The following is a 25,097-nucleotide window of genomic DNA, read 5'->3' on the forward strand; positions in this document are numbered from 1 at the left end:
AGGCACTCATATTTGTTGAATAAATTGTGCAAGAAATTGGCTTTTATATCCCAATTTCAAGTCGAATATGTTATCTTTGGGGTTACATGACTTCTTTGAATAAACTGGATGAATACAGGCATGAGAACTGGTCACTTTTTGTACCTATTCTCCTTCTGCAAGCCATTCCACCTCAGTTTTGCCAGGGCCTAATGTTACCCTAAATGTATAACTAAATCCTTGAAATCAGCTTTCCACAGGCAAAGCAGAGAGGAAACCGCTGTCCCACGGCCACACTGGAAAGCTGTCCGGTGCTCGCTGACCCAGCGGACAGACCCCTGGGGGGCAGAGTCATTACTGCCATTAGAAGCAACAGAACTGTGGCCCTGGGATGAAACGGAATCAGCATTAACACCGTCTCTTTTAAGTTTTCGTCCTCCCGACCGCAAGTACCTTTTTGGGCGTTAAAATATACTAAAAGTGAACACTTAGAGTCCCAACACGTTAACAGCCGGTGCTACGAGAAGGTCTCCCGAGTTTCTACCACCGAGATGCCCCTTCCTTCGGGAAAGTCTTTCCTGAAACCCGACAGCCCCGCTCAGAGGCCACGGTGAAGGTGAACTGGACACGCAGGCGCCCACGAGCGCCCGGTGGGCGGGGCCTGCCCTCAAGCACGTGGCACAGGCATCCTGTTCACACACGGGCAACGGTGGGAGGGCGTGGCCGAGCAGCAGCCTCGGTGCCCGGCAGGACAGAGCGGCCGAAGCGCAAGGCCAGTGCTGGACGCCCGCAGGCTGAGCGCTGGAGCCGCGGCCAAGGGGACCTGGGCCCTCCGTTCGTCCGGCCGTGCGAGCGGGACGGAGAACGTCCTCCCGACTCGGGAGTGATGCCCGGTGGGCGGATGAGTGGACGGGAGGGGGAGACAGGGGAGGCGGACCGATAGCACAGTCTTTTCAGCACTGTCAAAATAATAGCAAATGCACTTAAATACATACAAAGTTTATTAAAAATAGGTTGCCAATGAAATACAGTAGAAATGGAAAACTACAGCAGTTCTGATGTCTTCTCCATAGTAATGCACAGTTATGAAAAGCACTTTTACACATATTCACATTTGACCTAATCGTCCAAGGACAGCCAAATCCACGTGTACGGGTTTACAACCACACATACCAATATCCCCGCGTGTAAATATTTACATGTTCTTGCATGTACTTAGGTGTATTTGTTGTTTTTCTATATATTAACAGGATAATAGTTCACCTGCATCTTCTTAAGGAAGGTGTGGATTTAGTCCCCAAAAGGCTGCCAGTGTTCTCAAGACATCTGGGAGAAGCCAGCACGCAAATCCTTCATGAACACTTAGAACCACTTCACTCCTCACTCAACAAGGGAAATGGTAAAAGCACACTTCCAAATAAGAACCCTGACAGACACAGAAACTATTTACACGCGCATTTTAATGACTTGTCATAGAGCTCTCATGAAAGCGTGCGTATTCTCCTAACACACCTACTGGTAAGAGAACAACATGGTACAGAAAAATCATCTAGACCCACAGCAGGGCTTGTCAAATAGAAAATCTGCTCTTAATCACAAAGTAATTTACTGTTTGAACATCACATAACATAAAACAAAGTGAGGTCCGTTTCCCCAACACCAGCCACGTATTCACAGCTGAAGAAGTGACAGTGGTAACTAATAATTCAATACATGAAAATTAAATAACTCTATTAGAATGTAAAAAAATAGCCTGAACTGCCCTACGAACTTTTCTTACAGTATTTAAATTACAGATGCCATATGCAAGCGAACCCCTTCCTTTCCCTGACAGCAGATCCATGTAAATCCAGTTCTTTTTCAAATTTTAAATTTCTGAGCTGTGCTCAAGTGTCACCTACTAAGCTCTCATTCTTCTTAGATATTTTTGTTCCTATTCATGTCAACACTGTTCCGTAAAGATGTCCTCTTTTATAGATTCCCTTGGAATATATGAAACAGTTAACTTTCCAACGTAACTGCCATCTTCAAAATCACCAATGACTTACTGGTATAATAATAATCTGATATTTATAAAAATAAAATTTCCTAAGCTTAAATCCTCAAAATTTTCTTCTTGGAGAAACTTGTTTTAATCAAATACTAGAGCTGATCCGGAGGGCTGTCCCTGTAGGGAGCCGGATGGAGCATCTTACTTAGAGGATGCTTGGGTCTGGGCTGCTTCCTGGCTGCAGGGACAGGACGCCAGCTCTGGACTCCTCAGCACACAAGCGCGTCTCCGCGTGGTCTCTCCTGGAAGGTGAAACCTGACTCTCCCGCAAAACAGACTGCAGGTGCCGCTACACAGTGCAAACGACAGTCTGGGGAGTTCAAGCTACTCTGTCTGATAAGCGAACATAAGGTTTCAGAAAAAGAACAGAAATAGGATTTCTTTGTGCTCCCTGGGGGAAGACAGGGGAGAAGAAGCATCTCACTATCCTCTACTGCCCTTCATTCTGCCCCCTTTCAAGCCCAGACTCTAAAAGAGAAACTAACAGAAAAAGTTATCTTCGTGGGAGTCAGATAATTAAGAAAGCAGACAGGGTCTAAATTGTAGAAATGACACTCTTTTGGTAAAATAAAATGGAATTTCTTAGCGCTGGAACGCTTCCAAATGCCAACGCTTCTAGAAACAGGAATCACCAGTGGCTTGGGAAGGTGACCCGCCCCATCCTTCAGGCAGGCGCAGCCTCGAAGCACAGCGAGAGGCCTGGGCTGGACACAGGGGCCTTCCTCACTTCGTGTTCAGCTCATTCTCCAGCTCCGTTAATTTGCGAGAGGCTTTCACTTTATTGGAGACGTCGTGGCCTTGGGAGAAGAGGCGCTGGCGCTCTCTGAACGTCAGGTTTTCCGGGGCTCCAGGACCCCCAGGTACATCCGCGTCTTGGCTGCATTGGAAGGAAATGCAAAGGGTTACTGTTCAAAATAGGAATAACCCGTCAATGAGTAGCTAAGTTTACATAATGGGCAATTAAGTAAAATGTTCTATGGGAGAGACGCATTCTTTGTTAAATTTTGTCATACTCCTGCCTGTGGGCTGTATTTAAACCCATGTAGAAAAAGGGCGAAATGTTCTCCTCACTAAAATGTTAACTTCCTCCAGTCATACCCAACTCTCAAAAAGCTAGTAACTTCAGTTTTAGCAAGCAGATAATGCTCAGTAGTTAAGTTTAACGGAAGAGGTATCGTTTTAAAATCCAGCATTTTAATGAATTCTACATGTATCCGAGAGGCATCTATCAATATACTAACTTAATAAAAAGTTACAGGAAGATGCTAAAGATTTTCTGGATTAGTTCAACGTCAATGACTTAAGAACTGTTTGGGCATCAGCCGTTCGGACTAAAACCTAGTTGAGGACGTTCCCTGAAGACAGAGGGGGCGGCCTTTCGTCGTCCATCAGGACACCTGGGTTTTTTGCCCTGGACTTTTCGACCTTCTCTGGTGGAAGCAAACAGCAATGTGTCCAGCTGCTTCTAAAGTTCTGACCAGAAAGCCTGGTACCTACGCACTGTCTGAAGCAGAACTATGTTAGCAACAACACAAGATAAACAAAGCCTCTGTGCTCACACAATTCTGTATAATGAGAAACACCTGAGCTGACAACGAAGTCTGAAATTTCAATCCAGCCTCACAAACGGTGGTGCAAGAAAACAGTCCTTAAGGACAATGAGACACTCGTCCGGCACGACTTCAGTTTTAGCAAGCTTTAGCAATACCTTTTAGACAGTTTCTCTCTCGGATCCCGATAAACGTCATGGGCCCCCATCAGTGTTCCAGCAGATCCCACGTAAGAGTTTGGTCCTTTTCCATAAAAGGAAAAGTCAAAGTTAAAGTACTTGCATTATTTCCAAAGCTTCACTCATGATGAAGATGCAGTGCTCATGACGTCTTTAAGTCCTGAATAAAGAAGCAGCCAAAGGCTCTTCAAATCAGTAAAAGATCCATCAATTGGAGGGACTGGATCCGTCACATCCCTCAGTGGCCTGAGCGACACAATCAGGACCCGCACAAGGTGCTAAGTACCTGGCCTGCTGCCTTTTATTATTAGAGAGGAAACCAGCCTAAGTCTTAGGGGGTAACAGCCACAGAGTTCAAATCAGGTAAAATGTGTAATTATCATGAATTCACAATAAAAATCCACAGAAGACTGACTTAAGTGGGGAGATAGCAAAATTTTTCAGACACTCCTGACATTAAGAATTTTTTTACAAGATCACAGAGAGCAAATGTAACCCAAAGATTAAGAAGTAATGTTCCTCTTTTCAGGACAGCTACTAAACTGTTCCCCCACAAAATAAATGGCTATAATTCTTAAAACAAAACTTTTGGAAAAAAATGAGGTACTAAAACCCCTAACGCTTGATACTAACGCTGCATATACAGAATCACTGACAAAATAAAAAGGAGACCTGAAGCAGCATGGTGTGACTGTCAAGACACCCGGCCTATGGCCCGGCCGGTAACTGTGGGCGAGTGACATGGGCCGGCCTGGTACCAGCACCACATGCCCATCTACTGCAAAGGGCTGTTGAAGATCAAAAGAGATGATGCACGTAAAAAGCTTCAGATGCATCCAAATATGAGGTAATAATGCCACTAAGGATGTACGATTAAATCAGTACCAAGGTATTTCTGTTAACTGTTAACATCAGCGAGAAAATGTCACACGTTGAAAAATCTTTTGCTTATAACCTAGGGTGGAGAAATAAACACTCTAAGTACTCAGCAAACACTGACAGTGTCGTGCACTGGATTTAACAGGCCACAAAACTATCACAGTATTTCAACACTAAAATTATCCTTTTCAGACAGGCTGCACAGAAATGAATGTTTATGTTTCTTTCCTCCCTTTATAAAAGGAGCGTGTGACGTGCAGCCACGTCTTATGCGTCCAGGGCGGAGCTCCGCCACTCCTGATGGGTCCCCCCACGCACTGCATCTTCCCTCATGAGCTAGCGCAGGCCACTGGACCGTGGCCCGGGAAGCCATCCTCCGCAAAGACTCAAAAGATCAAAGAGAAACACATCTCTAACTTAAAAGTAATCTGCTCCGGGCCTTTAGATAAATTATTTGCAGAGTGGAAAGCTTTCAATTTTAATTCTACACTTTTCCTTCATTTTGCTTTGAAAACGTTGTGTTTTATCTTTTGAGCTTTGATTTAAGAATACTTGCTTCTTCCCACTGGTAAAAATTAATTCTTGAAAAATTTCACAATTTTTAATCAGAATATCAAATAGTTTCAGCTGACTATATACGAAGTGACACTACACACTCTTCCAATCGTTTTCAAAGAGCTTTAGGAAAGCACATTTTTCACATGCTGCTATGCTAGAACTTGACATCATTCCCTCCAATCCGTATCCCAATCCTACTCCTCACAGCATTAGGGCAAAAACCAAGCCCCGGCCACAGAGGCTCAGGGCAGAGGGAGGAGCCCAAAGGGCGAGACGATGGGAGAGAGACGGCGGGTGCGAGGCCAGAACGCAGAGCGCTCTGCACTTTGCGAGGAACCTTCAAGAAGCAGGAGAGACCAGACGCAGGGTGCAACCTGCTCCCATGTGGTACTTGTGGTGTGAAATAGAATAAGGGTTAGTGATGTGACTGAAAGCCCAGATGGTTAGAAGTGACACCTCACTACAGTATCCCTCACCAAACCTCCTATTTATCTGTGTCACGACACTCACAAGATATCTAAGGTTCAGCCTGTAATCTGATGCAAGGAGACTGATGGCATCTTGCTTCAAAAATTGCTATTGTCACACAGGTCTTTAAAGGTACCACATTCTAGATATTTGCAACAGAAATTTTACAAAAAGATTTAATGTTGGCTTCTAAGTGACTCGACCTAAGGATTACCTACTAAACTTTCCAAGTGAATCAAAGCTCTGACTCAGGTGGCAAGAAAGACCCTAGTAAAACTCGTTTACCTAAGAGTCACGGTCACTTGAGTTTGATTATTCAGTTCTTTTAGAACTGCCAGGAGCCCGATGCACGGACTCTGCAGAACCGAGAAGACTCAATTTGAGAATATTTACTGCCAGCCTCTTAAAGTGGCCAGATCAGGCTGAAGTCTGAATCTTGCTAACGCGTAGTTGTACTTTCAATCTGACTTTCAGCGCTGTCTCCAAAGCTGATTAGGAACACGGGCCTGCAGCACCTGTGGGTGCGCTCTGCGGTCCACGGAGGGTCACGGCCAGAGGCAGCCGCACGGCCCCGGGGCCTGGCCAGCAGGGCCGGGACGTGTGAGCGTGGGAGGGAGCGGGAGGGAAGGGGCCGGCTGGGGCGGGGGTCGCCTCACACCCACCCCGACAGGGCGGCTTAGCCGGCAACACAAAGTTCTGCGTGTGTTAAACAGCTGGAGGTACACAGGGGCCGACGACACTAGCGACAAGCAGAAATTTAACTGTGGACACCGAGGTGCTCGACCGCGCACACACTTATTTGAGGCAGGGGACGAAGGCCGGGACCAACAGCACTTCAAGCGGTCAGGGAGACGGAGGGGGGCTGTCGCCGCCGGCTGGCTGAGGAAACGGGACGGTTTCCAGTGCAGAGATTACTGCAGGCGCCCTGAGAGGGCCTGCCCCAGGGCAGGAGCGCCGGCCTTAGGCTGCGGGTAGAGCAGATCACCAGGCCCAGCCCGGCGATCCAGAGAGCCCCGCTCCACGGCGGGCGGCGCGTGCCCAGCGGAGCGGAGGCGCCGGCCGGACAGACGGCAGAAGCTCGGTTTGTTGGGAGGGGGCGGGCGCAGTACTGCCGGCAGCGCCCGGGGGGAGGGCCTGGCGCTGGAGGGCGCGTCCTGACCTGCCGGGCCGCCGTCCTCCTCCTCCTCCTCCTCCTCGGTGTAAGCCACGAGCTTGGCAGTGTACAGGGCGTCGGGGGAGAGCACCTGCGCCTGCAGGTAGGAGGCGGTGCGCTGGGGCGGCGGCGGGGGCCCGGGGGCGGGGGGCTCGTAGCCCCGCGGGAGCGGAGGGCGGCCCAGGCCCAGCTCCTCGGGCTCCAGCAGCTGGCGCTCGGCCTCGTCGTGCTGTCGGCGCCGCTCGGCCTCCAGGCGGCTGTAATATCCCTCCTCCTGTCGCCTCTGTGGCAGGGGACAAAAGCGCAAGGTCAGCGGGCGGGAGGGGACGGGCCTGCCCCGGGTCCCCCAGCACCACGGCGGATGGACCCAGACACCGTCTTCCCCGGGACTCGAGTCTCCGACGCCAGACCGCGTGGGGACGGGGGAGGGAGGAATGAAGGAGCTGTCAGGGCCCCAGCCCCAGGTACCACATGGCTGTCCCGTCCAGGCTTCGGCGGCGGAACTCGCCAGCCGCTGCTCTCTCTCCTTCTGTTGCCGGTAGGACGGTAACTTACCTGTCACTCCTGAGTTTAAAGACAAAGGCACACCAAAACTAGGCTGCAACTGCCTTTCTAGAGCTGGCACTTCCACAAGTGCAGCCTTGCGTGCTTCTCCACCGAACCCCGGTAAACTCAGAAGAGCGGTCCTTCCTTGACAAGAAGGACGTGATTACGTCACCTGGCTGACTTCTAGGTATTCAGAGGGGAGCGAATAGGAAACCCCGAACTGTAAAAAACATTACTCATCTTTCCAAGGTCGCAAGTAACCAATATGCTTTCCATGGTTCTTAATTGATATTTCAAATCTTAATAAACTCCCTGCCAGACAGAAAATTGAGAGAGCCAGGCAACAAGATATTCAAATATATTTTGACACAGACTGTACATTTTTTCTGACATACATCTGCACAAACTACAGTTGACAGTGTTAATTTAACATTAAAAAAGGTAACAGCACAGTTTTGTTAAAGATTGACAAAAGTTGCAGAACACAAGAAAAAAGTGCAGAAGAAAGGAGATGAAAGATCAAACAGAATAATCTGCCTTAACTTGAGGAATGTTCAGTGTACAATGTTCAATGTACAGAATGGAAGTACAATGGACTTTAAATTCATTCAACGGAAGATGACTAATTTTAGGGGCCTTGCTGGCATTAGGATTAAAGTTTTTAGTCCCCATTTCACTCTGCACACTGTGTCTTCCCCCTACTCCCTCCACACACACACACACACACACACGAGTACACAGTGGGCAAAGCTTCACCTTCTGAGGGAGAAAACGCTAAGAACAAATGCCAGCCTCAATCCTGGCCCTGGGCCCCATTTCTCACTTTATCTTCTTACACTATGTTGAGACACCCTGAAGGAAAAACATTTTTACCTTATTTTCTACACAAAATGAGCATTCTCTTAGAGTGGGAAATTGAATCTGGAACGACCTCTGCAGAGTTTAAGTGGAGTTGTGAGGAATCTTAGTATTATGTGAACAAAGCTCACTTGGTAACATTTTAGGGAAACCAAAACATGTTCTTTCAGTTACACTAAGAGCGGGTATACAGTCACGTGAACCGAGAGGACTTCATTCTACCCAAAAAGTGAACGGCACGTTTTCCTATGACAGAGCAAACCCATCCATTTTGGACATTCTATATAAAAAATAGGTTATTCGGCTTCTTTTTACACTGAGCGCTCAATTATAGAAGCAGTTACCCACACACAGGTGTATCTGACATGATCACGAATTGTGAGAATGCACACCGGAAAAAAAGCAAATAACCCAGGAGTTTCCCAACGTGGAGAACACGGCCTGGCCGCCTCCCCGCGGGCACTACTCCCGGGTGGCCGAGGGCTCAGGCAGAGGTGGGACAGCTGAGGGGCCCGGCCAGGAAAGCACCCCCCTGCGAGCAGCCCCGGGACAGCAGCGCGACAGACACTGTAAAACCCGGGTCTAGCGGCTCCAACTGTGGAAACCCCATTTCCTTAGACGCATCACTGGCTCTGACAGGCTCGAGGGGAGCCTCACCACGAAACCCCGGGCTCTGGGAACAGCGCACAAGCTCGAGGCACAGCCGAGAGCACGATGACAGGAACGGTAAAGGCCAACAGACCGCAGACATGGCTCGTTTCAGTGCAGGTGTGCCGAGGTCATCCACCTGGCTCGCATTTAACCGAGTCATGCGTCACGTCCACGGTCTTACTCTCTGCCTGCCGCGTCCCCACAGACCCCGCCACTACCAGAGCCCCCAGGCTCCCTCCTGCAGGCTGGGCTGTGAGGGTGCTCGCTGGACTTTTCCCACCGGGAGCCGTGGCCTCAGAGCTCCCGCCTTCACGGAAGGGAAGTAACGGAAGGCCGGCTTCTCCCACACCTCGTCCAGGGACCGGCCGGCCCTGGAGAGACCCGGAAGCGAGCCCAGAGCCGCGGCGACGCGCCCACAGACGGCAGGGCCTGGAGGGCAGCGTGACCAAGTGCCCATTTCTCAGGGGAGCTCAAGTGTGCTGTCATGTTAAAAGCAATTAAAAGGATTACCTGAATCTCAGAAACCCACATATGGAAACAAAGCAATAACTCAGAATATCTACCAGATTACACACTAAATTAAATTTCCTTGTATCGTGTTTTCTATAAGCCATTTGCTCTCTTTACCATTGACCAGAAGTAAGTCATAAAATAACCTATTTGAAATCCTTAAGGTTAACAGAGTGACTTCCTAGTTTCCTGTCCTTCCCACGGCCCGACCTCCCTGTGAACAACTGGACACTTGTCACCTTCACAGTGACAAGCTGGACCCCGTCCAGCAAAGACCAGAGCCCCGAGCACACAGAGGCCCCACAGTCCACAAGCTTGAGCGCCAAGACTCGGAGGAGAGGGGGAGGGGGGGACACAAGGGAGGGGAAGGGGGAGGGGGGGAGAGCCGGGAGGGGAAGGGGGAGGGGGGAGAGCCGGGAGGGGGAGGGGGGGACACAAGGGAGGGGAAGGGGGAGGGGGGAGAGCCGGGAGGGGAAGGGGGAGGGGGGGACACAAGGGAGGGGAAGGGGGAGGGGAAGGGGGAGGGGGGACAGCCGGGAGGAGAAGGGGGAGGGGGGACAGCCTGGAGGAGAAGGGGGAGGGGGGACAGCCTGGAGGAGAAGGGGGAGGGGGGGAGAGCCGGGAGGAGAAGGGGGAGGGGGGGAGAGGCGGGAGGAGAAGGGGGAGGGGGGACAGCCGGGAGGACAGGGAGGGGGCGGGGCTGGCCGGCGGGGCTCCAGCATCAGGAGCGGCCCCCCCCCAACCCGCGCGCCCCGCGCCGCGCCCCGCCCCTCCGCCGCGCAGCCCCAGCCCTCAGGGCACCAGGACCTTTTCTTCGGCCTCGCGCCGGCCCCGCTCGTGCTCCTCCTGCCGGGCCCGCTGCTCAGCCTCGCGGGTCCGCATCTCCTCCAGCTGCTGCTGCCGCCGCCGCTCCTCGTCCTGCAACTAAGGACAGGGCCCCTCAGTCTGCGCCCGGAGCGTCCCAGCGCCAGACACAGGACGCGCACACGACACGAGCACACGCACAGCTGAGGACAGACACCAGGCGGAGGTCACGGCGGACACCAGAGCCCGCCGCCTAACGACTCTGTCCCCACCGCTCCAGAACTACGCTTGCATCATCTGCGGCTCAAAGCGGGAGGAGTTTATCCTGGACGGTCACACGTGAAACAAGCACAGTTCCTTCACTAGAATAGACTCAGCTTCGGCAGCTCACGTGGAGGCAGAGACGGACTCCAGCGCATGGAGCCGTGAAACACACTCGGCCACCCCCTTCCTTCGCCCCAGTTTAGTTTCCACTGTGAAGGTCAAGAAAGACTCCCCACTCTCGCGGCCCGTGGCAGGGGAACACTAGCCTCTGGATGCGGTGGGGTGAGGCTCACGTGGCGGCAGAAGCTCCAGCGGGCAAGCGGCCTGCCTCGCCTTAGGGACAAGGCTTCTAGCTTTCCTCCCGTCCGTCCTGGCCCTTTGCCATCCGTTCCCTCTGGGTCCCACCCCAGACTCCAAGAATTCCTTCCCAGTTCAGGGATCCCCCAAAGTCTGATTCACAGAATGTGAAGCTGAAATTTGGGAGGAACCTGATTGGAACTCTGTCCTGCTACATGGCTGCCAAGTAACTGTCCATTCTGTTCGAGCACCTTCAGCGTCTGGGGCCTACAGCCTGCCTCCCAGGACAGTGTACTCCATTTTCTGGTAACTCCTAGTCCAAAAGCTTTCCTGCTGTTCTAAAATTCATCACCTCATCGCTGTCTATTTTTTGTCCTTCAGGTTCTGCCTTTCTGAAATAATACAAAACAAATTTAATATCTGTCCTTCATACCATTCAAATACTTAAGGACACCTTCAAACACCTAAAGACATATTCTACTCCGCTTTCAGCTCCTGTACCCTCCTGGTCACATTTCTCTGTAAAATACAGGTCGAAAACGCCTTAGGGAGCCGTGAATTAAAAGCGCATTTGACTAGCAGAGAACAGAGTAAGACTCTCTTTTTGCCATGTCCATAGGCTACAGCTACTTTTGAAGTTACAGCCTAAGGTAATGGCAACTTGGAAAAGCTCACATTCTCCATTTACTTCTTCTCTGTTCCAGGCCTGGGCGAGCGTGGCACAAGAGGTGACTCAAAATTTTAAATTAAAATAGCACTGAGGCCATCTAGTTCAACCTCTAACCACTGCAGGAATCCCTGACATAAAATCACTCAAGGTGTACTTCAGCATCTATATAATCACTAGTTATTCTATAGATTATTCATAGCAAAACCAGAAAATGTTAACTTCTGGATCTGAACTGTTGGAGTGTATTTTTTTCCTAAACAAAAACAAAAACAAAAACTGAACAACGTGACTCTTGCTTGGTTTCTGTGGAACAAAAACTGTATCTGGTGGGAAAGTAACTAACTTGTGTCATCACGCTTTTTCATGTCAGCGAACAAAAATAAAACATCTCAGAAAAAAATTAAAATTCCCTTCTCAAGGAGACAAATTAATTTAACTGCCTCTTTAGTATACTCTAGGTATAAGCCCAGAGGGATGCGAGGATAATTATTAGGTTTTGGAAGTTTTGTAGCAGGAGTAGATGCTAATGATTAAGAAGCAAAGAAGCACGGAAGCAGTCAGAAGTGCCCTGCTGCATGGAAATGCAGAGGAAAGGACTTACCACGAGTTTTAGAGTCATCAGCACAAATTATGGGAAACAGCACCCAAATAAAAATAACAAAATAAAACAGCAATTGATCACATTAAACATCTACAGAAAAGTAATTTATGGAAGAATGTAAAATTGCATGAATGCAACAGAGGTGTTTCTGTTACCCAATAAAGCAAAAACTAATTTCATTATGTTATATCAGTACTTTCTAGACCTAATTAAAAACAAGTTCTGAGCAAGAAAAGCAGTGTACACTGAATTAGTTCTTTTAAGTTAAATAGGAGTATAATTTTAAGAAATCAGAACAATTTCAATTCTCATAATTAAAGGTACAGAACTCTATCTTATAAATCTATAAACAGGCATTTTCTCTTCAAATCCTGACGGTGGTAAACAAGGAGCCTTCTGCTTGTGCTCAGTTTCACTGGTTTCTATTTTAAAGTAGCAAATGAACCAGTGCTGTTAGAACTAAGGCAGTTTCTTTCCACTCTTGGGTAAGCTGTTTCACGTATTTTCATTTTCAAAACACAGACTGTTTTGTTTTTCAAAAATATGCTGCTTTACTCAAAAAAAAAAAAAAAAAAAAAAGAGAGAGAAAAGAGAACCTCTCACTTTTCCCCACATAAGAGACCCCCCGGGTGGTACACTGAGGTGTACGGTTACGTCTCACAACAGTTAAAGGGCACTTCAACTTAAGTCGGGAAGTTAATGGTTCTGAGCGCCGCTGACTGACAGGGCACGAACGCTGTGAGGTTCCATGAGAAGCAGACAAGCTCGCTGCTTCACATCAAAGGAATGAAAAGTCGCATGCTATCAAAACAGTCTCGTAGGAAGCTCTGCTTGGGGAAACTGGACCTGAATAGACATCGTAATCATTCTTACAGAGTGAGTCAATACAGCCCAGACTGAAGCCACTCCAACCAAGAACTAGGCTGGGATTCTGAAAGCAGCACGCAAGCCTGACCCAAGGCCTTGCGATACTGAGGCAGTCCGAAAAAAATAGTTAAAAAAATAGCATGTTGAGATGTGTGTGTTTACATTTTATACTTTTGTACCACAAAAATACGGTAACTTGTATCTTTAATTTCATGTTGAAATATCTGAATACAAAACGGGGCCAAAACATCCTTTACTTCTTGACATTTTCTCTGAAAAGCAACTACAGGTCGGTTAAGCACGTTACCCTTTCTCTCTGCAGGCCTTTTTTGCTTATGCTGCCACCCGTTAAAAATACTCACCCTAAAAAAACTTTAAGGCCCCCAGATAGGCCACTTATTAGGACAGGACTCTGGCGTCCTGTCCTAGCACTCGAAGCTTCCTGCCGCGTCTCGGGGAGGAATTTCCCTCTGGAGGGAGGGCCCTCCCCATCAGCAAACAGGGGAAGGGCTGCCGCTGGACGACACCAGCTCTTGGCCCTCAGTCAGCGGGGCTCCCTTCCCCGGGTGCAGGCGTCCCCTTCTTTGTAACTGAAGGAACATGACCCTGTCCAGAGCTCTAAGGGAAGACCTACAGGTGCCGGCCTACTCCAGCGGCAGAGACAGGTAAGAAGTGCGGCTCACAGCAGCCCAGAGCAGACATCTGAAGTTCGCCTCGGGCAACTCTTCTCCCCCGACACAGCCACAGGAACTTCGTGTTCTACTCCCAGAAGCACACATGCTGGTTTGAGTATGAACTTATTTCTCCTGCTTGAATAAAACTGACGCTTCCCGAAGGTGGGCTGTGTCTACCCTCCAGCCTCAACATCCTGGGCAGGGTCTCCCATCTGAACAGGCCGAGGACACTCTGCTGCCTTCTGAGACAGGCCCCTCCGCAGGTACCACTCTCCGCTAGGGTTCCTACTGATTCTTGCTTGAAGTTGCTACAAAGCCTCTAATTGAACTGCTTCCATGCCTGGGATACTCTGGAGGACCATGGCCAGTTTCTACACGAAGGCCAAACAGGAAGGCAGCCCACAGCGTCTCTGAAAACACCCCCTCCCTGCCCTACCCAAGGGGGAGGGATTCTTCCCGTGAGCTGTCGGGTCACCTGAGTCGGAAGGTGAACCACTCAATTGGCAGCAGACGAAGCTGCGACGGGCCAGCTGAGAGACCGCTGGTCTCGGAAGCGTCTCCTTGAAAGACGGTTCACAGTAACCGTTTTATGAGCAGCAGACGTTTTCGTGAAGCACAAAGAATACTAAATATGAGCCCAGAATATTCTGGTCGCGATCTCGACTCTCAGTCTACACGATATCGGGTGCTAGGCCTGCCCTGCTCGTCTGAGCACATCGCAGGTGGTCACGAAGGACGAGAGGGCCACAGAAGCGGCCACCCAGCCGCCTAGAGCAGCGAAGGCTGAGCTCCCCTCCTGTCTGCGGGGGGCAGGACCGGCCGCCCCTCAGAGGTCAGCAGGGTCGGCAGGTGCGGCCGCAGCGCCGGGGGCGGCGGGTGGGCCCGGGAGGCGTCCTGCGGGCCGGGAGACCCGGGGCGCTTCTCGAGGGGCGGGGGGCCGCTGCGGGATCGCGGGGCTTCTGCGACCTGCCGGGCGGCGGCCGTGTGCAGGAGAGCCTGCAAAGGGAGCACGGCCCGAGCGAGCGAGCCACTCCGCAGGTGGAGCGAGCGAGCCACTCCGCAGGTGGTCAGGCTCCGAGGAAGCTGGGAATCCCTCCGCAGGGAGGGGAGAGGCGCCATGGCAACCGCAGGCTCCCCAGACCGGGCGACTGGGAGAGCCGGGCGCAGCGGGGAGGCCGCAGGGGCAGCTCGGGTCGGGGAGGAGGTAGGTGAGTGCAGGCGAGGGCGGCCCCGGGCCCGCGCGGGGCGACGGGCACTCAGGGGCCGGGGACCACAGCCGCCAGGGCAGCCTCGCCACCTCTCTGAAGCTCCCATTTATCCCACGCGTCAAAGCCTAGGGAAAGGCCTTACAGGCCGCACGGGCAGGGCCCTACACAAGTGGGCACACGCCTGCACCCGGTCCCCATCGTCCCCGGGGGGCCCGGTGCCTAACAGCCCCCGGGACAAGGCAAGAGCTCAACCTCTACTGGGGACTCAGGCTAAGAAATGCTCGGAAACATGGTGCTGCCAGTCAGCATAAGCACTTGAAATAATTATCTTTTAAAGGAAGAAAAACCCCGAAGTACGCCTTTGAAATAAAAATCTTAGTGCACCCTTTACCCTTGGGTATTGTCACTCACCTGTCACCACCACGCTCCCCCCCCCACCCCCGCCCTGCCGCGACACAGGATTCTCTTGGGGCCGCAGTAGGCACATCTCAAAGCTGAGGCCCCAGGCCGCCTGGCCTGCACACGTGTGACAAGGACCTGGTACCTGAGGAGACGAGTGGGACTGACTGGTGTCTCCCACTCCCTTCCATACGGACACCTTAACACACAGAGAGGCAGGGAAAGAAGCAGATACTTCTTATCTCCGTCTCATGCGGAGAAAAACGCAAAGACCAGAAAATACGCCTCTCAATCATCAAGGAGAGGAGATGTTTTCAAGAGAGGTTTCCCTTTGGAAACATGCTATTTAAATTGAATAAACAAAACAAAACAAAAAAAGGAGGGATGTTATTTGGTGAAAAGGCCATTAGAGTCAAACCTGGATTCAGAGATTTTTTAAAAAGTATTGTCAGATACTGGCCTTATATCATTTAAAAGCTGACTAACAATAAATGTTGACTTAAAATCAGTATCAATACACCAGAGCATGAGTGTCTGGCAGATGACAGAGGTACCGTCCTCGAGCATGAGGGGCACTAAATGACCAACTCAATTTCCCCAATATGGACATAAAACACATTACAGTTACAGTAGAATGCGACCTCAAGTATTTTTTGGTAATGAACTGGTATGGCCGATAAACTAAACTAAAATCATGTGGTGTTACTGAAGAAAACACGGAATAAATGTTTACTGGAAATTCCTCTTTCTCTACCAATAGACAGTTACACCCTAGACAGTTACATCTTAATTGGCAAACAATGTCAATACCAGTTGAACTGAGCTTCTAATAATGAATACTTAAAATGTATTTCTAATGTAAGAAGAAAAAAATAGATTACTCACTGCAAAATTTCTCATTTGCCCATGGTTTTATGAGTACGTTAAGAATACAGAGTACGAATTCTATGACTAAAACTGAGTAAAGGTCAAAACCATAAACAAACAGTAAGTAACACTTAAAAAGTAACAGAGAAAAGCAAAGAATAACTAAATCTAAACACATTCAACGGCATGCTTCTAGAGTCAGGGAACTACAGATCCTGATCTAGGACACCCCTGAGAACTAGATCTACTGAAAACATAAAACCACCACCACTAAAAGAAAAAAAAGGAAATCAAGACAGGAAAAAAGTACCCAAGGGAAAGAAACAAGAACATACCAAATCTAGAACAGAGATTGCTGGCATAGCAGTCTGCTGCAGGTAACAGAGAAGGAAAAAAAAAAAAGAAAGATGAAGTGTGAAAAAAAGGTTCAGTTTAGATCTGTATCCGCCACCAGCGTATCTGTGGTTCTGATGCTTCATCTGTGTTTGAAGGACAACCCAGTGAGAAAAGTAAGGAAACTACAGACCAATTTCCAGTATTCAGAAATAGAAAAATGCCCACATGGTATTAAATCCTTGAGCTTTATTATTAAGACACACACAAACTAAAAAGAGTAAAATTTCCCTTAGCTCTCTTATTTGGAGACTAAGATATTAATCTTAAAATAAGTAATGATAAACACACAGATACTTTAAGCTATCGTAAAATATTGTAATTCATACTAAGAGGCTTTGAAATACTCAGTGTTTTAATCATTTGGAAAAACTGACAGACGTTCAATAAAATTTTAGCCTTCAGAGAAAACAATAATTATAGAAATATTGCAACGTGGTTTCCAACTTTTCCCTCAACAGTAAATATTAATGACGTCCACTTATTTACCCCGAACATCAGCTTTAGATTCAGAGCTAAGGCTGCGGCAGAAGTAAGCCTTCTTGCCTCGCATTGTGGGGACAGAGCCCCAGGGCCACGGCTACAGCAGCCTCTCGTGGAGCCCACCTGCAGCGCGTCCACTAGGACCCGGGTGGAGCAGGGGTGGCGGCCGTGACGGGCACACAGCTAACCACCTACAGACGGGCCAGAGTGCTGACCAGAAGGTGGAAATAGTTCAAAGGATCCTTATGCTGAAAGTAATCAGTTCTTCATCAAACAGTTGCTCTTTCAAAGAAAACAGTATTGGTGGTAAACACAGTTGTTGAGGACGTTTACTACTGATGACTGGGAAAATACTAATAAAACAATGTAACGTTTACCATTTAGACCTTCACTTAAGAAACTTAAGTTTCCTCAGAGGGATTCCAGCTGAATTTTGGACCAAGTCACATATACGTCTGCTTGAGAACACGTAGCTAACAAAAAGTGTGTGCAGTGACATTCCAGGAAAATAATTCACAGAGCAAAGTGAAAAGGCATCACAGTGCCGGCTCAAGGCACTCACTGCCGAGGGTCTAGGATTGAATTTCATCCTGAGCTGGAAAGATTCAAGGGTCTGATGGGACAGGAGACCCTTGGTTGAGGTCTCCAGTACAGATGGCATCAGAGGTGGAATTAGAAACAAAATCCAAAAGACAAAAAGGACATGCCCTTTGCTGTCTTTTCTCAGAATACTGCATTATATCTGGAAAAAAAAAAAAATCACTAAAGTGCATTAACGTAAAATGATCCCTAGCACTCGCTGCAAATACCAGTAAGTGCTTCTCTGTCGACAACTCTCCTGATACACAGGGTAACAGAGAATCTCAGACGTGGCATTTTAACAAGCGACTGCGTTAAACTAATATAAATTTAAATTTTCTTCTCTGACTTGACACAAAAGGAATAGAAGTTATTTTTATAACATGGAGAACCATGAATAAAATCCTAAGTTCTCACTCTCTTTAAGCTACCACTGAAATAGAATTGCTTAGCACTTTAATAACACTCAGAGTCTCCCTCTATGTAGGCCGTGACATCGGACCTGACCCTGCAGCTGTGAACCGCCCCTCTGCTACCCCCGGGGAGCACGGGTCACGGAGACCAGGGGCCGCCCGTCCCGGCATGAAGCCTCAGGGCACAGCACGCCTGCCTCCGTGTGCCGACGACGGCGGCAGAGCGGGGCAGTGAACAGCCGGTCCAGCCCCCAGAGCCTGAGAGACGTTTACTCTGCGGCCGATGAAAGACACGTTGCCAACCCCTGATCACGGTGATCACGGTGATCACGGGTTATTAACGCGTCTTCCCCACCCACGCGCCAGCCAGCCGGCCGCAGCCAGGGGGCGCCCCACAGCGCAGAACCAGCGCCTCTCCAGCGCGCGTGCCCAGAGCATCGGGCCCCGCGCCGCAGGACAGCAGCTCCGGCCATGCCCACGCCCCGCGGAGGCCGGGAGGCCGGGAGCCCGCGCCCGCGTGCCCGCCCGCCGCCCGCCCGGCCCGTTACCCGCGCTCTGCGCTCGGCCTCCAGGCGCTGCATGAGCAGCACGGTGTCCACGTCGTCGTCCTCCTCCTCCTCGTCGTCCTCGTCCTTCTGCTTGGACTCCTGCAGCCGCTTCTGGAACTGCCACTCCAGCATGAGCTTGCGCAGGCGGTCGCTCTCCTCGGCCGAGCGCTCGGCCTTGCCCTGCAGCTCCTGGATCTCGCGGCTCAGCAGGTCCACGATGTGCAGCTGCTGCTGCTTCTCCAGCTTCTCCCGCGCGTCCCGCTTCCAGGGGTCGGGCGACAGGCTGTCCCCCGAGGCCAGCTCCTCCCTGCTGACCGTGATGTACTGCAGGTCCCGGCGCTCGATGGTGCGCGGCTGCTGCTGGGGCTGCAGCTCCCGGATGACGGTGTCCGGGGCGCGGGCGGGCGCGGGCGGGGCGGCGGGCGAGGGCGGCCCGGGGGGCGGGGGCCCGGGGGGCGGCGCCTGCGCCCGCAGCTGGCCCAGCCTGCGCTCCTGCTCCCGCCGCCGGCGCTCGCGCTCCTCCTCCAGCCGCGCCTTTTCCTTCTCGTACCAGCGCTGCTGCTCCTCCCGCTTCTTCCGCTCGGCGGCCGCCTGGGCGCCGCTGGGGGGCGGCGCGAGGGGCGCGAGGGGTGAGTCCAAGGGGACTCCGTCCCCGTCGCCGTAGTGCCCGGGGGGCGGCTCGGTCCGCACCGGCGTCGAGGCGGCTGGGGTCTTCCAGCGCCCAGGGCCGCTCTTGGTGAGCGTGGACGCGGGGGTGCCCGCCTTGGACGGGGGGCCCAGGTGCTCCTGGCTGGACGTGCTGGAGCCCAGCGAGGAGCCCTGGTTGAGCCACGCGTCGCCGCCGTCAGACCTGCGCTCCATCGCCGCCCCCACCCTCTGCCGCTCCAGGTGGCACCCGACATCCTCCCGGAGTTCCTCCTGGGACCGGGTCACACGCTGGAAACAGAAAACGGGAAACCGTTATGTTTCAGCCACCGTCAGAAGTCACTGAAAGTAAACAGTTCAGCTCAGGAAGAAAGGAGCGTTAGGGAAAGTGTGCGGTGAGCGTACAGGACGGGCCGAGGCTGCCCGCAGCCAGCGCCACTCCCGCGACAGCGCTTTCCCAGAGGACGTCTGTACCTGTTACAAAGCTAAAGGGGAAAAGGGAAAGCGGCGCGTGCTCTCCGCATCCATGGCCAAACAGCGAAATGCACGGAGGCTCGGGCTCTTCACGTCCGGCACCGTCCTCGTTCTGGGGCCTCACGGGCGTCTGCGCTGCGGTGCCAGACACAGGGCTGGCGTTGAGCAGAGGAATGTGCTCAGTCCGGTGTCGTGAAGAGCGACAAGAACTACTTCTCTGCAGTACAATTCTAATTAGCATTCAGACTAAGTATCAAATCCTAGCCACGGGATCCATCCGCGACTTTCTGAGTCCCGCCAGCTGACCGCGGGCCCAGGAGCACGTAGACAGAGCGGGGCGCGGAAAGGAGGAACGAGCCTGTACCCGAGTCTCAGAAAGGCGGCAGGGTAATCTGCGGGACACACCCGCTGCACGTGTACGAGACAGAGTGAGTACGCCTGCCTCCGAGGCTAGTCTTGCGCGTAGAAGAGGCATGTCTGAAAGTAGCGTGATGTGACAGAAAATGATCTGCTACGATGTCCCAGCCAAACAGTTTTTTTTCCAGCCCTAATGAGTAGAAATTGAAGACACAAATCTGGAAAATAAACTATTTCCCTTTTCTCAAAAGGTACACCAAGAACAAAAAAAATGAAATATATCACTTGAAAAACCAGCAGCCTGATAGAAAAATGGAACACTTACTTCCAACATTTTCTCCAGCTTTGCTGTTGTGTGCGCAGAAGCACAGCCTTCTGACCACTGGGCGCACGACCTACAGCCCACGTAGAAGCACGACTAGACTGCCGGCTACGCGTGGAAGGCGCTTCTCGAGCACAAAGCTTTGCAGTTCGTGCGTCCAGACTACACGCCTGCTAACCCTCGGAGTCCAGTGATAACTGAGTCATCCTTCGCTTTCCTCGAAGACTTCACTTCGCTGCTGGTGCCCACTCACCCCCCCACCCCCGATAAGTCCTGTCAAATTCTCGGTCATTTCAACATCCACGCAAGTGACCCTTCAACTCCCTGGCCCTCCTCCGGTGCTTATTACCCATGCTGTGAGGCAGAGGCAAACAGCACGCACAGGCCGTAGGCACGCAGGTCCCTGGCGCTGTCCAACCCCCGTGCCTCCACGCAAGGAAGGAGGTCTGCCTAAGGGCGAACAGAACATGCCAGGCGACTCGTGCCCGGGGCCGTCAGACGGGGCTCCTGCCCGCCTCGCTCACGCTGCCCCTGCAGAGACGACCCTCCTCGGGCCTCTTACCCTCCGGGCTCAGCTCAGAACCCAGCTCACGTAATTAAGGTCTAGGTGAGCGTCCCACCCCAGCTTCAGCTTCACGGGCGGAACCACGGCCGTCTCAGCTTTCCCGGGGCGTGGAACAGCCGCCGATGCGCACCGAGTGCCGGGGTCGCCTCCTGCTTCCCCCCCCCACCCCGCTCACTCCAGGATCAGTGAGCCTCGCCTACAGACCCTAGTTAGCCTTCAGTAAGAGAGCAGAGAACCGCCTTTCACGCTCAGAACTCTCTCCTATGCCCGCTTCTCCTCAGGTGACCCCAAAACCCATGAGAGAAGCAGGAACAGGAGCAGTGCAGCGCCACAGAACGTGTCACCTGTGCCTCGGAAGCCCCCTCCGCCCTCCCGCAGGCTGGTCCCCTTGAGGGCCCAGGACGCGCCGGGAGCCCCCCCCTCACCTGGGCTGCGGTACTGGAGTGGCTGCTGTCCGTGTGCACGTGGGGCTTCTCCTCGTAACGGGGCCACTGGTCCTGAGGCGGAGCCGTGCGGTCCTGGGACTTGGAGGCCGGGAAGGTGAAGTACTCCCTGGTGTAGGTCTGCGTCGGGATGGGGTAGGCCTCGGGTCGGGGCGGAGGGGTCAGCTCCTGCAGATGGGGAGAGGGAAGGAAGCTGAGCTTTCCGCAGTCTGTACCACAGACTGACCTAATTTCCAATGACCTCTTTTAAAGTAGAATCCGCGTATTTTAAAAACGGTGTTAAAAATTTAAAGTGTTCGATCCTGTACTGACAATAATTAAAAAACATTTTATTTTGCCCCGACTTACTAATTTAAAGCTCATTTACCCATTATATTAAAAATTCAAAACCCAAACACTCAGGAACCAGAAACAGTGAGAACATTTTCCTAGCTAACTCAGGCCCCTGGGGGAACCCAAGGGTCTGCTGTCGGAGCATCTGTGTGCTCACGTCTCAGACCTCAGCGCAGAGGTTTCCAGTGGAGACGGACGTTATCTTGGCCGCTGTCCCAGAGGCATAGGCGCCTTTCCCGCCGGGACTAGGGGGCTCCTCTGTTGGTGGAAAACAGGAAAGAAAGCTAATATTAAACAAACAAGCCCGACGTAACATCGCGAGAGCTCTTTACGGGCAGTAACCTCGCGCCAGGCACGTTCACGCCGCCAGCGAGGTGTTGAGCACAGACAGAAACAAGCGCGTGGAGGTGAGGGCTCACCTCGCCCACTCCCGCCTCTTGAATCATCAAGAGCCCAGAGCCACGAAGCTGTATGTGCGAACCTGGTATCTGGGGCACGTCTCCTACCGCTGCTGCTTCCTGCTGACAACCCTTTAACACCATAAAGACCGTCTGCTGCCCCGCGGGGCATCCACCAACCTGCGCTCTTCCTCATGAGTGTACCTGCCCAGAGCATCCAGGAATCAAAGTTCCTGGGCTAGTTTTTATTTCCCGTTAGAACCTTAGCTGTAGCATCTTTCATGAAAAACACATCCCAGTTAGCTAATCTACGCAGGTAATAATGTTCTTTTAATGCGCAGCAAACCCGGGGCACCCTCCTCCCTCTGGCTGAGAGCAGGCACGTGTCGGGGGATGGGCAGGCGGACAGGGGGTGCGTGCCTCGACGGGAGAAGAGCCGCGAGGCTCCTCTTACTTGCGACGTTGGGGCTGGAGCGGTGGTCAGCCCTGTTCTTCATCAGCCTGTCGTCGCCGGGCAATTTCTTTGGTTCACTGTATTCTGCCCAAGGCATCTGAGGGCTCTCCGGGGACCCGTTTTGAGCTGAATTATTATAGAGCTCAAAACCTTCACTCTTTGGTCGGGGTTTACCTGATCCACGACGATCTGAAACTGAAATCAAAACACCTTCAAGATCTGTTCCTTTGTTCAAGATCTTATCTTAAACACCGTTTAGTTTTAAAGGAAAGGTGAATCTACAAATACTTAAAATTCCACAAGTAAGAATCTGTTTTTACCAGAAGAAATGAGGTGACTTTTATATAAAAGTAAAATCTTTCTAAAGAATCTCTAGGAAGTTTTCAAAGAAAGCAACATTTAAGGGTCACTGATGAGAAAAACTACTCTTTCAAAGCTCATTTTCTCACAAGCTTACCTGCTTTAGGTAACAGGATTACTGTTAAAGTGACTTCTTTGGCTGCAACATAAATACACTTCCCTCACTTTTTAAAATGTGCATTAATTCCTTTCATCACTCAGGGCTGTTGTCCTCATCGTGAACCGCTGTCACTGCCGTGATTACTCACTCCTTACTTTTTAGCTTTCCTGTCCTCTCGCTCGACGGCCCTGACCTATTATTTATTCCAACAGTTTCCCTCGTTGGTCCTAAACTCATCATCTAGTTTGCTTCTTTCAAATGACTATAAACTAAGACATTAGACAACCAAGATGTTAAGTATCATGTCATGAAAAAAGCAAAAACACAGTGCCGTGTGAAGGCCTTGTGTTTGCCTGGTCCAGACTCTCAGTGCTTCGGCTGCAGTCACTATTAGGCACGGGCTCTGGGCTCGCCCAGGGCACCGGCTCTGGGGATGCACACAGCCAGCCAAGGACATGCAAAGTATGTGGTGATTTAACAGACAATGGGAATCATAATGGTTTTCCCCTGGTGTCTCAACTAACTCTTTACAAAGCCCCACATTTATATTGATTTTATTCTGAGGTTTTCGATGTACCTACAAAACCATGGTTCCCATCAACAAATTATTTATTCAAAAACTGAGCTTTTTAGTTAAAGTGAACTCTCTACATAACAATCATGCCCTATCTCAGAGCATGCAAGACTGAAACAACTGTTCATACACACGCGTGTAAACATTCCTTCGGGAGAGAAATCTACTCTTTCTTTGAAGGCTTTACATCCCGTGTCTGTTTGTCTGTCAAAGATGAAAAGTCATTCCTCCACTTAATACCGACCAAGTGCCCCAAGTGCTGGCATGTGGAACATGTGGGGTCCCCTGCAGTCACCAGGCGTGTGCACGTCGTCAGTGGCTCTTGTGGGGGGGGCCCTAATAAACTACCACCACCGTAGCGCGACTGGCCCCAGCAGCCCATGACCTAGTAATCCCGGGCACCGCGCTCAGCCTCGCGTCCTTCTTTAAAGCCGGGGTAGTAACGACCAACAGGGCCTATTCCAGAGTGTTAGAAGAGGCCACGACTGGGAAAAGCCTGGCACACGGCGGCTGATCGGTAAGCATGAGCCACGACAGGCAGCAGTCAATGGAGGCTCCAGCGCCCCCCGCCCCCCAGTCCTTACTTCTCTGCATCATGGGGGACGGCTGATTGAGCAGGGTAGCGAGACCGTGATAAATGGCTCCTTGCTTTGCTACTTCCAGCGTCACCACGGAGCTTGTCCTTGTCATCAGTTCTGCTGCCCTGGGAAGAGAGCATCACAGCTGTAAGAGAAGTGATTCAGGCACCTGTCCTGTCACCACGGCAGCCTGTGGACAGAGCGAGGCCAGCACGCCCGCCGGCCTCACCCGCCAGCCTGAGTCAAGTTCTGACAGACTCCCTTCCCTCTGATTATCAATAAGAACAGTAGATGATTTCCAGAAATTTCAACAAGTGCTAAGAGTCAAAGAAATGTATTCAGACTAAAATACATAATTTTCACGTACACCAAGACTTTTACACTTAGAGAGGAAGGGCATAGTTTTTAGCATGGTTTTTCGTCTGCCAATTCCAAAATTTAATATGAAACATCCCTAAAAAGTGCTCTTCTGAAGCTTTAAACAAATAAATAAACGATACCTTTCTTGCGAGAGTCCTACCAGACTGCGCCCGTCCACACTGAGGAGCTGGTCACCTGCAGCCAGCCGCCCGTCCTGGACACACCCGGAAGGCATGCGACGGGACGCGGCGGGGGGACGGCGGGGGGAGAGGGGACAGGAAGCCAACGATAAGTACGCTCAGACTTGGGTTTTCCACACGCTAAAGCATCCGCAACACCGCCTGTCGTTTGTTAAACACACGGCGCGCTGAGAGCTGGCCGCTCTAAGAGTCATACCCACCACATCAGCAGCACCTCCTTTTACAACAGACTTGACGTAGATTCCAAGTTTGTCTTGACCAGCACCCTAAACAAAAACAAGGTGGAAAACACCGCACTGAAAATACACAGTAAGAAACGTAAAAATAAAACATGCATATAGATGACTGTAAGAAAAGTCTCAGCTCTTGTTTTTACATGAAAATTAGAATTGCAAAAACTATACTAATAGAATTAACACTCCGGTAAATATAAAGAAACTAACAGGAAATGCACCTACTTTGTCTTTCCAAATTAGGAAAAACTAC

At 51.1% G+C, this 25,097-nt stretch overlaps 1 protein-coding gene across 13 annotated transcripts in view; it reads right to left on the bottom strand.

Moving 5' to 3' along the window:
- Nucleotides 1-962: 962 nt before the first annotated feature.
- AFDN (afadin, adherens junction formation factor) overlaps nucleotides 963-25,097 on the bottom strand; it is a 134,167-nt gene continuing 110,032 nt past the window's right edge. For 8 of the 13 annotated variants that reach the window (XM_036871618.1, XM_036871623.1, XM_036871611.1 and 5 more), the window contains 11 exons: nucleotides 24,812-24,877; nucleotides 24,552-24,625; nucleotides 24,058-24,176; nucleotides 22,440-22,634; nucleotides 21,754-21,845; nucleotides 21,237-21,422; nucleotides 18,449-19,384; nucleotides 10,189-10,305; nucleotides 6,823-7,099; nucleotides 3,738-3,822; nucleotides 963-2,906 (listed from right to left, as the gene is read on the bottom strand). In XM_036871618.1, the coding sequence (XP_036727513.1) occupies nucleotides 2,753-2,906; nucleotides 3,738-3,822; nucleotides 6,823-7,099; nucleotides 10,189-10,305; nucleotides 18,449-19,384; nucleotides 21,237-21,422; nucleotides 21,754-21,845; nucleotides 22,440-22,634; nucleotides 24,058-24,176; nucleotides 24,552-24,625; nucleotides 24,812-24,877 (2,301 nt within the window). In that variant the 3' untranslated portion in view covers nucleotides 963-2,752. Of the gene's footprint in view, nucleotides 2,907-3,737; nucleotides 3,823-6,822; nucleotides 7,100-10,188; nucleotides 10,306-15,264; nucleotides 16,404-18,448; nucleotides 19,385-21,236; nucleotides 21,423-21,753; nucleotides 21,846-22,439; nucleotides 22,635-24,057; nucleotides 24,177-24,551; nucleotides 24,626-24,811; nucleotides 24,878-25,097 lie in introns of those variants that run through there. The other 5 variants (XM_036871624.1, XM_036871620.1, XM_036871614.1 and 2 more) reach the window with 3 other exon arrangements.

The sequence above is a fragment of the Balaenoptera musculus genome, chromosome 12 (genome assembly GCF_009873245.2).
Source record: "Balaenoptera musculus isolate JJ_BM4_2016_0621 chromosome 12, mBalMus1.pri.v3, whole genome shotgun sequence".
Taxonomy (NCBI): domain Eukaryota; kingdom Metazoa; phylum Chordata; class Mammalia; order Artiodactyla; family Balaenopteridae; genus Balaenoptera; species Balaenoptera musculus.